Below are 13,466 nucleotides of genomic sequence, written 5' to 3'. Positions count from 1 at the left end.
TCCTTTCTGCACAGGAGCGTCCCCACCCTTAAAGGATACTGCTTTGGGACGTCCCCAAGGTATCCTGTGGATACCCTATGGACCCTGAAGTAGAAAATATGAGATATGGTAAGAACTTACCCTTGTTATCTCTATTTCTACGAAGTCCATAGGGTTCCACAGGACTCCCGCCCTGTCGCACCTGTGCTGCAGATGGGCTTTGCTCTGGTCACCGGTTTTCCGTCTCCCTCTGGTGAGAATGTGATTCTTGTATGTGTCCAGATCTTTTTTCTCTCTCTTCCTTCTCCTCCTCCGGCCTATGGCTTGGTACCTAACTGAGGTGCCTTGGCTCGGGGGTGGGGTATAGGAGGGGGACCCTAGTGCATCCTGGGAGGCTGAAAAGCTTAACTCTATGGTGCCCAGCGACTGACGTCACACCTATACCCCAAGGTATCCTGTGGAACCCTATGGACTTCGTAGAAATAGAGATAACAAGGGTAAGTTCTTACCATATCTCATATTATGTAACATTAGTATAAATAAGCTTCTGAATGTACAATATTTTTGGGCATTCTTATACTGTTTTTTTAATTTAGTAAGATTTATTTATTTATTATTTTAAATTTTAATGATAACCTTATATTATTTCTTTCCAATCATTAGCACTTTTCAAATTCTGTGCTGTAGAAGCTGTTCTTCATCTGTTGGAAAGTTTTACTCTATTACAGCAAAACACCTGGACTACAAGCGTGATTTGTTTGCTTTAGATTGCAGTGCTATTAAACGGTAAGCCCAGCCTTAATGACACAAGCATACATTTTTGCAAGCCAGGAAAGAGCAAATAAAGTATTAGTGGGAGATTTATCAAATCTTGGAGAGACATAAGGGGGAATGCAAATTGCCCCAATAATTTTTTGGGCAGATAAAACAGTACTTACTGCATTTTTTCCTTCTGGTAATTCAATAAAAGCCAGTTTTATCCGCCCGAAAAAAATTACCTGTTTTCGGGTGAATACACATGAGATCCGTGATAAGAGCATGGACCTATGTGTTTTCGCAGCCGGCTTCCCGATAACAGGGTCTTTATCTGGGATTTTCTTTTTCCCCGAGTCTGCTGAGTTCCTAAAAAAAAAAAAATCCCAGATAACGGCAGCTGGCAGTCGTGCTTCAGGGCTAATTGAATCGCTCCAGGGGGATCAATTAGCCATTAGCCGTGGTACCAGTGTCTGCTCCAGGCACAGGCAAGCCGGGCCATCACCCGGAGCGCCATTGTATCTGGCTGGCGCAGGAAATGCCCCTCCCTCCCGGATCTAGATTGATAATGTAAGCTCAGGGAGGGAGCAGAGGAGGGAAGGACGGCGCTGGGCGCAGTAAAGACTAGTGCCGGTCCTGCGTGGTACATCACCGAGGCTAATTGCATTCCCCCGCATAAAGTACCATCCAATCGGCATCAAACTGTCATTTTACTGGTCGTGCTAGACAAATTAGTTAGAAGTGGGTTGGTTGCCATGAGCAACTTCTACACTCAATCTCTCGCCAAAATTTGCTTAATCTCCTATATTCTGGCACCACATACTCAGTGGTACTCTGGCTGAGACACCTCTTTCAGTTGGTGTAATCCATGACAATGTAATTGCTTTATATCATGTGTGATTACCAGATAACACCCCTGCAGTGCAGAAATAATTAAGTGCAGAGATGGGGGGGAATATATCCCCATTCTGGCTTCATAAACTCAGGACTTTCAAGTAAGAGTGACTCACTTTCAAATCATGTGGCTTCTTAGTGATGATCACCAGACGAAATATATTTGTTAGTGGCGGTTAAAAAGAAAAATTAAACCCACACATTTGCTTTAAATTTAATTTCTTGCAATTTCTTCAACTTCAAAAATAAATAAATAAATAAATCACTTTTTGGCTATTTTGGGTGATTGGTTTTGCAGTGTGAAGAGAAATATGCAAACTAATGATATATTCAGGACATTCAAAGTCTTAAGGCCCCCATACACTGTGTGATTTTTCACACAATGTGGATGAGATCGATCGTAACATCAATCGTGCACATCGTGTGTTGTTTCTGCACCATTATGATGCGCGTCCCCACCGTCGTCTAGTTGGATCGTAGATCTTACGGGAAAACTGTAATATTACGATCTATAGTGTACGATGTGACATGCATCGTATACTGTTTGTCACATCGTACACGATAGAGATGCATGTAGCACGGACCAGGGAGATCCATGCTACTTGCATTTGTATGATTGACACTCAGCACGGACGGGTCAGAGTGACCCTTCTGTGCTGCTGTGTATTTCAATGACACAGTTGCACGCACGGACCAGGAGATCCCCCTCCCAAAAGAGCAACCAGCCCCGGCCTTTTAGTGACCCAGTGCTGGATGTGCTTAAATTCAGGGGACAAACTACGTAGGGTCCCCCGTATTCTGTGCAACCAGCACTGGGCTCTGATCAGGTTCTGGAAATACAGGGGAAAAAGATGAGTAGGGTTCCCCTGTATTTATCAGAACCAGCACCAGACTTTTTCTAACGGGGTGGCTGATGCCACAGCCAGGGGAGCCCTTTCACCGGGGCCCGCAGCATCAGCCCTGACCACTAGTCAGCCCAGGGCGGGGATCCCTGGCCTCTCCAGGGCACCCCAGGCCCAGGTTGAGAGCCCGAGCTAACCCCAGCACCCCTGGGCTGTGGGAACCGGGTTGATTTATGTAGTGCAGTGTAAATAAAGAATAGCAAACATTGGCCCTCATTCAGACCCGGACGCAAGTGGGCGTTCGTACGTTCGGCGTACGTACAGAAATATGTTAATTCAAGCACTCGCTCGTAATTTCGAACGCATCTAAACATCCTCCCCAAACTCTACCAACCCCTCCTCTAACTAACGAGCGTGCCAAATAGCGAGCGTACATCCCCAATGTGGCTTGCAGGGAACGCACGCACAAGTCCAACCCGGAAGTGGGCCTGTCAGATTCCGATTACCTGCTCCTTTATTCTGCTTACCTCCCTCAATCGTATCATGCCAATCAATTTATCAATTATCTTAATTGCTCGTAATTTTTTTTTTTTTTTTTTTTGGCAATGCAATAACCTTTACTCTTGTCCGTGTTTGTTTGTGTTTACCCGCAGAATACGTACGGCTTAAACATTCGCTTTTATTTGTCAAAATACATGTTTGAGCCAATTAAACCTTTGTTTTTAACCACGCATATTTTACTGGGTTCATTTCTTTATTTAAATTAGCTTACGCATGTCACTGCATCAAGCCTTATCATAACTCGCAAAAGATTTGTGGCCCTGTCGAACACATGACTCATACACTAACCAATAGAATTTGTCCTGTTAATTACCCAAATACATTAGCCAATCAAATTTATTTTCGGGTCTTTATTAAAATTGTTTTTTATAAAATACACCATTGCCATCATGAGAGCCTCGGCATTCACCAGGCGCGAGCTGATGGTGTTAACCGAGGTGATGGACAGGCGGATCACCAGCCAGCCTCCCCACATCACCAATAGGGAAAAGTGTTCCGCATATGCGGAGGTACGTGGCCGCCTGCGTTCCTTCGGCTCACGCCGCCAGATCGGCCAGCTGGAGCGCAGGTGGTCCGACCTGCAACGGCGGACGCCACGCTTGCTGGCATGCTTTCGCATGCAGATCGCGGAAAGTAAGTTTTTTGGACTGTTTATCTTTGTGGCCCTAACTGCATGTGCATGTTTTCATGTATGGCCTATTTATTCTTTGTACTCATATCTGCATGTGCATGTTTTCATGTATGGCCTATTCTTTGTACTCATATCTGCATGTGCATGTTTACATATTTGTGGTGTCAAAAATTAGCGTTTAACAAGGTCAGGGTCGAAAATAACCACAATTTGTTTCCCATCTTTTAGGGGCAGAGTGAAGACTACGGCGTCATCGCCGTCAAAGACGGCGCTCTCGGCCCCTCTCCCCAACCCCCAGCCAAACATCCACACCCCAAAATTCCCTAATTTCCCCCTCCTCCCCAGCCTGCACAGACCCTGTGGCACATGTGTCGGGGCTCCTTCCCCTCCATCCCAATTCCCCCTCCCCTCCAACCACCCCTCTCGTAACTACCCCCTCCCCTGAATCCCAAATCACCCCTCCCACCTCGTTGGGGAATGTTGGCACCTCCGAGGAGGACGAGGGAGTTGCTTCTGGGCCGGGCGTCATGTTGAACGGTATGTTTGCCTTTTTTTTTTTTTTAAATGTTTGTATCTAATCCTGTGTCTGTGCCTTTTACTTTTTTTGGTTTGTCAGAATTTGGTGTAGATTTCTGTTTGTCTTTACCTTTTACTGCTGATTTCCCCATACACATATCCCACCTGTCAAAATCTGATGTTTTTTGGTGCAATTTTTTGGGTGTCCATTTTTGGGTCCTTGGATTTTTTGGGTTAAATGTGCTTTTGGTCACAATATTGTCATTTTTGGATAGCTTTGTTTGGCTTGTTTTTTCATTGGGTTTCATTAATTATGTATTAAGCCCCACACTTTTCTAACCCACAGAGGACTAGAGGCGTTTGGCGGACCTAGCCGGATGCGTCGAAAGGATGCGGGGCTACGTCATCGGGCTGCTGGTGGTCCTTGACCATATGTCTGTGATCCTGCGTCCCTAATTTTTTTTTTTTTTTTTTTTTAAATAGTTGTATTAATTAAAAATTTAAACTTAACGTTCTGTCTCATTCCTTGTCTCCAAATCTTAGATTGTTTACACTGACATAAGTAGACTCTTCCAGCAAGTATTTGCAATTAATGTCACTAAGATTGTGTGTTGTATTTTTTAGGGAAACAGGCACATGAAACACCTAGCAGTAACAATCTGCTTGGCCTTTTTTTGTGTGTGACAATTTATATATTACTACATTTTACATGTTCCAATTTGGGGGGCAACCTGCCGAGATTACAAAGCCTACTGATTGTACAGAATTCCTTTTGGTGTTGGTTTTGACCCAGAAAGCATATTTAAATTTAGATCAAATTGCGTCATTACAGGCTTAACCCTTAATAAATTTTAACGTGGGTGAACCTGGTTACACTTGCTTGTAATGGTCAATAAAATTTGCAAAATTACACTCTCAAAACATTTATTCACAACATAACTAAAAAACCAAAGTGTTGACTCACAAACAATACACACAGTGAAAACAAAAAATACAACCCATCAAACACCATATGAAAAAAGTAATGAAAAATCAAGAACTGGTTGACGAAGGAGCATGCCAACATGATTCCATAAATGTTGCGTTGCAATATTGGTTTCAGAATATATATCCAATGTGTCCCCATGAAGGTTTTTCTTGGGTAGCAGGAAGTAGTCATCGTTTGAGTCCCAAAGATTATGAAATCAAACAGAAGATGGGAAACAAAAAACAAATTAATTAGATGGTCTCCAAAAATCCTTACAACATTGTGTCAAATAACTTTTTTGTTGCCAATAATTACCTAAAATATCTGGCCACCACATCATCGCGTATGGCCCCCCCCACATACTGACCTCCGACCAACCTCGGGGGGCCATCCTCAGGCAAGGCATCCTCTGGCTGCATTGGGATACCACTCCTTATGGCGATGTTGTGAAATATCCCACACAGGACCACAATTTTCAAAACCATATCCGGCAAATACATGAGCTCGCCACCAGAGGGGTGGAGGCATCTGAATCGGCCTTTTAAAAAGCCGATACAGCGGTCCACCACTTGCCTGCTGGCTGCAAGTGTGGCATTAAAGTTACTTTGTGGCCCTGGTGTGGGATCCAAATAAGGAGTGAGCAGCCGGGGCGTGCAAGGGTAGCCACTGTCTCCTGTGAAAAAGAAGTGACAACATCAGGATCACTGTGTATCAAGCTTAACATTGTTATGTACTAAAGGTCTCCACTTACCCAGAAGCCACGCATCACCAGCTTGTAGGTTGTTTAATTTTTGCCATATCCCTGATTGCCGGATGACGAATGAGTCGTGCACTTCCGGGTAATTTTGCATTCAGGGACAGGATCTGGAGGGAGGCATCACATACCACCATTACATTCAGGGAGTGATAGTGTTTCCGGTTGCGAAATATGGCCTCCAGACGTGCTGGAGGCTGAAGTGGTATGTGAGTACCATCCACAACCCCTATGATGTGTGGGAAGCCAGCTATTTGGTAAAAATTGGACTAAGGGCACCAATATCCAAAGGCATTTTAATAAAATGATGGAGGTGCTTGAAAAGGGCCTCCATCACTGCCCTCAGGATCCAGGAAAAGGAGGATTGTGAGAATCCCGCCACTATTCCCACCGTTGTTTGAAACGATCCTGAGGCACAGAAATGTAACACCGCCATAAATTGCGCAAGTGGTGGTATTGCTGTAGGACTGTCAATTTGCCGCTCAAGATCACTCTCTATTAATGAGAGAGTGTCTATGATGATTTGGGGCGGAAGACTGTAGCGTCTTAACACCTCATCGGGCATTCCAAAAGGGTGACACGTGTTTGATATATCTGGGGCCTTGCACGCCTACGATGCCTACGACTGGGACGAGATTGAGGTTGGTCGGATTCCGGGAGCATGGCCAGAACAATCCGACCAAGATCAACCTGAAATTGCAAGAATTGAATGTAAGGTTTTTTTGCCCAAAAATAATTGAAAAATTACTTAGCTTGACGATACAATCCAATGATGCTTATATGCCGGGGTATTGTCATGGTTTTCCCAACCTATAAATAATAACAAATAATGCAACAATTTAGGGTGGGCATTTAGGAATCTAAATTGGGTGCAAGACAAAACAGAAAAGGGGAGAAACACACATTTGGGCAAAGAGCCAAACGACAGTGCGCAGACTACCTCAATTTGGGCCTAAATGTTTAAAAAAAATGCTAAAGGGAAATCACAACCAATTTCACGGTACAAAATAAGCAGATAAAAATGCGCTAATTAATTCGCAAATACAAGGCAAAAAATACGCAGATAAAAAAAAGCAAATTAGTTAATACATTTCGGAATCACAAAACCAAAGTTTAAAAGTGTAAGGTCAAACAAAGTTGCGTAAAAAAAAACATGACCATTTAATAAACAAGTGAAAATATAAACTTACCAATAGAGGATATATAAGTCACCAGATAAAAAGGTCGTTGGGGCAGAGCCAAAAGAAACCTAACAGGAGATTTTTAAAGAAATTAACGACCCAAACTTCACAAAAAGGAGACACAAAGTGAACAAAAGTAAGACGGGCAAAAACTTTCCAAAAAAAACCACGACAAAGAAAACAAACACAGCAAAAAAAGCGAACGGAAAATAAAACCCCAAAAAGACAAACCAAAAACCACTCCAAACAACGCCAAATCCAAATCCCGCCAACAATCCACTCCGACCAACGTAACCTCCAACAACCGCCACCTCGACTCGAGACGCCCCAAGCCATAAATAGTGTTTATTTTCCCGCACAAATTAAGGAGTAATCATAGGAACGCACAATGAATGATGTGGACGAAAAATAAGGACGCATGTATAAATACGTCACGACCCAAAAAAAACGTTCTGGTGTATTTCTTGTTGGGAGATAAGAAATGGCTACAGACCAGGGAAACAATGGCCAAGAGTCTGCCGGTAAGCATTTCATGCATTTCCAAACAAGGATTATTTTGAAACATAATATAGTGCAAGTTGTCAAGCTTAAATTTCTCAACGTTTAAACAAATAGGTGAGGAGGATGACATGGAAGAGGCTGCTGGGCCCAGTATTCCGGCCAAAGCAGGGAAAAAGAAAAGGCAGCCACAATTCACAAGAAAGGAGATGGAGGTTTTGGTTCAGAAGTGTGTGGACATCCTGCCACAGGCAGACAGGAATATGGGTGCAAGCCAGAAGTGGAGGAGGTAGCCAGTGCTGTCAATAGGGTGGGTGATTATGTCCGTCTAGCCCGGGATGTCAAACGGCGGTAAGTAAAAACTTGACCCCCCTAAAACCAAAACCCCCCAAAAAAACGGAATAATGGTTCCTTTTTCACCCACAGATGGCAAGACTTCAAATATCGCCTGAAACAAAAAATGGCGGACAGGGCTAGGCATGCAAGGGGGACAGGTGGGGGTCCCACCCCTGTGTCATTGGAGTTGAATGATTAAGAAGAGCTGGCACAGGGGTGTGTGCAGGCTGTGGAGGTGTTTGGCGTGTCCAACATGGATACGGACATGCCAGACTTTGCGGCTCCTCATGTTGTCCCAGGTAAATATTGTGATGTCACCAACTCTGAAATGTTATTGTGCCAATATGTAGATTCTAATGTGACTCTTTTCTCATTTTTCAAACAGAGACACAGGCGGATAAGTCTGAGAATTTCTGCTGGCTCTGCAGGGGAGGAACCAGTACATCCGGCTGAGGACCCTGCAGAAGCCAGTCCAGGGCAATCCCCCTCGCAGGCAGTGTCCCTCCTCACAGAACTCAATTTTAAATCGGATTTCCATACGGAGATTCTGCAGAGGATGGACGCCAGTCTGGTACGGGTGGCTGAGGCCCTGGAGCAAAATGCTGCGGCCAACGTGACCATTGGTCAGGCCCTGGCGGAAAGTACCAGGGCCAACATCCGCATCGCCAATGCCCTGGAGCAGCTCGTTCGCCAGCACATGGTGGAGCCGACCTCCCTTCCTGCCGGAACATCAGGATCCTCCACCTCTGGCACAACATCAGCCAATCCTCAAAATGTGCCTAGCCCTGTGCCTAGTCCAGAGGCCACAACATCTGCCTCTGGACAGGCCAGCCTGATGACATCCCGGACCCGGCCTGGCGCCCTCCCTCCCCAGCCAAACGGGGGAAAAAACGTTGACAGCACTGGCTACTTTTCCCACACTCCTTCTGTGCTTGCCCCATATTCCTTTCTGGCCAAAACTTCCCTCTCCTTTCTTGTGAATTGTTTTTGATTTAAGTTTCCATACCTTTTATGTTTGCACAAATTATATTTTTTTTTAGGAATAACACTGCCACAAATGTTTGGGCCAAAAATATGCCAGAAATTGTTTTTAATTTCCAATAAATTGAGAAAAAATGTTCGACATTGTATTCTGACATTATTTTAGAAATGGTTTACATTTAATCCTGGCCCACAAGGCAAAAACGAGCACCCAAAAAATTAAAAGTTGAAAGGAAAAAAAAGGGCACTTTAAGGAACACTTTAAAATTTACATAAGGATGCAAATTCGCCCGACAAATTCAAAATGGAAAAATACACACAAACATGATGACATTATTGTTATAATAGCACAAAAAACAAATATCAATCCAGAAAAACAGACCAACAAATGTACGCGAATTGATTGTGTAAACCTGAAATTAGCAGCTATGATTTCCACCTGCGTACGGTTTTGTGCTAACCAAAAAAACTGTTTTCCAAACACTTTACAAGCTGGTTTTCAATACAAAACTGATTGTTTTTCTGACAAGCCGTGATTAATCGATGAAACATCGTGGAGGGCCGGGACGGTGGAGAAGGCCATCGCCAATGTGGTCGAGTAATCCAGACCCCAAGCTGTGCGAGCAGTTTGAACAGAAAGAGGATCATCCAGTGACGCATGACTTGGTACGAACACATTTGACGTTCGCATCAGATAATGTATGTACGCCCAACAAACGCCTCGCCACGCCTGCGTTTTCCATCTCCACCCCCGTCAACGCCCAAAAACGCCCTGTTCTGTCAATCACATTTGACATTTCTCTTCCTGTACGCAATTTGACGAACGAGACAAAAAAAACTCGCAATATGCTGTATGCACATGCGCAGTGTTACACCGACGCATGCGCGCTTTCTCAACATCGGAACGCAACGTGCGTACTGCTGTCAACGTGCGGCTCTGAATTAGGGCCCTTGTCTTTACAAGTAGAACTGCAGGTCCCAGAAAGCCTCCCCCGCATGCTGGTACTTGGAGAACCACAAGTACCAGCATGCGGGGCATTAAGGGCCCGCTGGTACCTGTAGTACACCTGTAAAGAAATGTTTAAAAAACACAATACTCTGACACCGTAAAAATAAAGTTTTATTACATACATACACTTTAACATACTCCCCTACATTCCCTGGAGTTGCCCCTGTAGGCATCCCTAGTCTTGGTAAAACAAGAAAACGAAATTACACGATTCACGCACTAGGTAAACAACCAGGATGGTGATTACCTCCCGAATGAAACTCTCTTTGTAGAGCCTTATCTGAGTGTTCATTGGCTGAGAGAGGTCAGCCCCCGTCTCTAAGCCAATGAACGGCTCCCTCCGTTGAAGTCATTGGAGATCCGCAGGGTTATTTAAAATTTACTCTGCGGTTCCCACCATTGACTTTAAGGGTCAAGTCATGAAGGAGACATGACCACACTAACACCTTTCCCCTGTGTTTCCTGGGAAATGCAGCACAAATACAAGCATACACACCACAACTAAAACTAATGAAATATCCCAAAGTGTATAAATACTTGTCTGTGCTACCTTAATGAAGACTACTGGGCTTTGTCTCACAGTTCAGTCTTGGTCAGAGGAGAGGCTGGCATAGGTAGCAGCAGACCGGGACACTACCTAGGGTGGAATGTAATAGGGTACGAGCAGTTTTTCCAGTGATTTTTGTCCTGGGAAACCAACAATATTTTGAAAGGAAAAGGCATGTTGGGACACTTGATAGAAGTTGCATCCTTCTTTAAGCACCAAACACGTTGGCTATACCACTGATGGACCATAAGGGCTTCTCCCCCATCCCAGCTTCAACATTTTATAAATGTTAACACCTCTATGTATGACTAATGCCTACAATCCCTTAATTATACACCTGTTCTGTGAGCTAGCTCAGTAAAGAATAATTTGATGAGAGCAATTTATATTTCTACTCTTTGTTGTTAAAGTTACAGTGTTTTCATTTCAGTTATATCCTTGGTTCTGCTGATAACCAACTAATTCCTGAGGGAGAAGAGCCAATAACCCTGTATAAATATGGCCTTTTGGAAAAAGAAATGAAAAAGGTAATTCTAAAATCGAAACCGAGCTTTACTCAGTTGTGGGGAGTCTGCTGGAGCAGGGGATTTCCACTCTGGTCCTCAAGTACCACAAACAGGTCATGTTTTATGGATCTCTTTAATCATGCGCAGGTGAGTTAATCTAAATTTGGTGGGTCAGTACTTCTCTTGTTTGCTTCCACAGACAAATCCTTAAAACATAACCTTTTTGCAAAACTTCATGGTAGAGAACCACTGTTCTAGAGGCATCCACTAAAAGTGATTGTCTAATGCTGGGTACACACTGTATGCTGATTGGAACAATATATCGTACACATAGTGGGCCTGATTCAAAGTATAATGCAAACCCGATGGTTTAGGTACTACTCCAATGTTAGAAGACTGGACCTGCGTGGGATCTGTACTGTGCATGCGCCACTCTTCTGCGAGTTCAGTTTCAGTTCCCCAAAGCCGCAGCCTGGTTGTCAGGCAGTGGCCATTTGGAGGCAAGAAACTGGGCGGGGTTAGCCAGTGTACCCGAAAAACAGGGATGTGCCTTCCTTGGTTTCTGGGAGTGCTGAGGACAGAGTCTGTGTCTTCCAACGCAGATTTCCTGTCCTCGGTTATGGTTCTGATAAGGCCATCTAAGGTAACCAGAGGGTTGCTCATATGGGCGATTTGCATACTTGCCAACTTCCCTGATTGCTACTATTTCAGGGACTGCCAACTCTCCCTGATTGCACCTTATTCCCATTATGTAGCTGTCATATCCGTGTGTTTTCATCAACAACTAGATCTTACTGCTTTGGGTCTCATTTACATTTGGATGGAAGTTAATTTTATGACACACCTCGCATATGTAGTAGTACACGTCTACTTTACTGCCAAGCTCATAGGTGCTGCTTTTATATTCTCCCTGAGAGTAGGCAAGTATGTCAAATTGTTCATTTGTCTTGTCTCTGTATATTTATAGGAAAACAATTAAGTTTTGTGGCACCTATGAAGATGTCCATTATTTGGAAAATAATGAATAGTTCACAAACTAGAGAATGTTTTAATTGCATTTTCTGTTATTTTCATGTGGCCAAATAATTTTTTGTACATAATTATAAGGGCACAGTTGTGCCCTTATATTAAGGCTGAATTGAAAAAAATAGAAATCTCCATAGAAAATTCTGGAGGGGGGGGGGCATGGTGTTTAAAGGGCTACACCTCAAAAGCTATAGGAAGTACTGAGCGGAAATTTGTCATAGACAGGTAGACTGGTCTCTTGGCGCTGCATGCTTAAAAAATGAGAATTTGGGAACAATCTGAAGTTCCAATTGTCAGTTTTTTCTGACACTGTTAGGACCACTTTTCTGCTGTTCTCTATGGGGGATTTTTGGGAAGGCATAACTCAGGGTAGGGGGCGATTTTTAGACTTGGGGTTTGTTTTATTAGGTTCCAGGGTAGGGCCTTTGGGGTACAGTTAATTGAGCAAGTTAGTTTTTAAACTATTACCTCACAATTGCGCTATTATAGAGATGGGAAGTTTCAATTCGTTGCGCAGCCTCAGTAGGTGCCTTCAGCAGGTGTACTCACTGTGACTTCACCTGGGTGCACCAAGATGGTTGCCTTTTGCGGGCATTAGCGTCGTGGCGACAGTAGCGGGCTGAACCGGTGACAGGGACCCGGCGGCAGTTGAGCGGGCGGCGGTGGTGAGGGCTGCGGGACCGGCGGCAGATAGATGCAGCATCAAGTTGATCAACCAGCATCGGGCTTTGCATACCCAGTCCTGGTGGTTCTAAATACAGGGGACAAACGACATAGGGGTCCTTTATATTCAGCACTGGGCTCTGAGCCGGTCCTGGTTCTGAAAATATGGGCGGAAAAATGTGTAAGGTCTTCCTGTATTATCCAGAACCAGCACTGGACCCTTTCTAGTGGGGGGGGGGCGGCATTGGGGGTAATGCCACAGCAGGGGGACCCCTATCATCTGGCCCCCCCCCAGCCAAAGCATCAACCCTGACTGCTAGTCAGCCCAGGCAGGGATCCCTGGGGAACTGGGGACCGCCTCAATAAAGGGGTTCCCCTCTCCAGGGCACTCCTGGCCGGTGGGTGCCAGGTTGATTGTGAATAGTGTGGTGCAAGTAAAGAGTTAAAAAATAGTCTTTTACTATGCCTAGGGTGCCCTGGAAAGGGGAACCCCTTTATGGGGGGTCCCCAACTCCTCAAGGATCCCTGGCCTGGGCTGACTAGCGGTCAGGGGTGATGCTTTGGCTGGGGGGCCCGGTGATGGGGCTCCCTTGGCTGTGGCATTACTACCCCACTAGAAGGGTCCGGTTCTGGTTAATACAGGGGGATCCTACGCATTTTTTCCCCTGTATTTCCAGACCCAGGATTGGCCCAGAGACCAGTGCTGCCTGCGCTTAATACAGGGGAACCCTACGGCGTTTGTTCCCTGTATTTTTGCAGCCAGGACTGGTTCTGAAAGGCCCGGTGCTGGTCATGCCTCATACGGGGGACCCCTACATTGTT

At 44.7% G+C, this 13,466-nt stretch overlaps 1 protein-coding gene across 3 annotated transcripts in view; it reads left to right on the top strand.

Moving 5' to 3' along the window:
- Positions 1–13,466, top strand: part of LOC148521862 (protein Mis18-alpha-like) — a 67,679-nt gene that overhangs the window by 24,848 nt on the left and 29,365 nt on the right. Inside the window, exons 3-5 of one of the 3 annotated variants that reach the window (XR_015878776.1) lie at positions 643–765; positions 3,889–4,197; positions 4,523–4,606. Coding sequence is in view for 2 of the 3 variants with exons in the window: in XM_088474358.1 (XP_088330484.1) it covers positions 643–765; positions 10,880–10,976 (220 nt within the window). In the remaining variant the exon portion in view is untranslated. Of the gene's footprint in view, positions 1–642; positions 766–3,888; positions 4,198–4,522; positions 4,607–10,879; positions 10,977–13,466 lie in introns of those variants that run through there. The other 2 variants (XM_088474358.1, XM_088474359.1) reach the window with 2 other exon arrangements.

Source organism: Taudactylus pleione, unplaced genomic scaffold (genome assembly GCF_031769625.1).
Source record: "Taudactylus pleione unplaced genomic scaffold, aTauple2 ptg000154l, whole genome shotgun sequence".
NCBI classification, from domain to species: Eukaryota; Metazoa; Chordata; class Amphibia; order Anura; family Myobatrachidae; genus Taudactylus; species Taudactylus pleione.
This window is presented reverse-complemented; position numbering and strand designations above follow the sequence as displayed.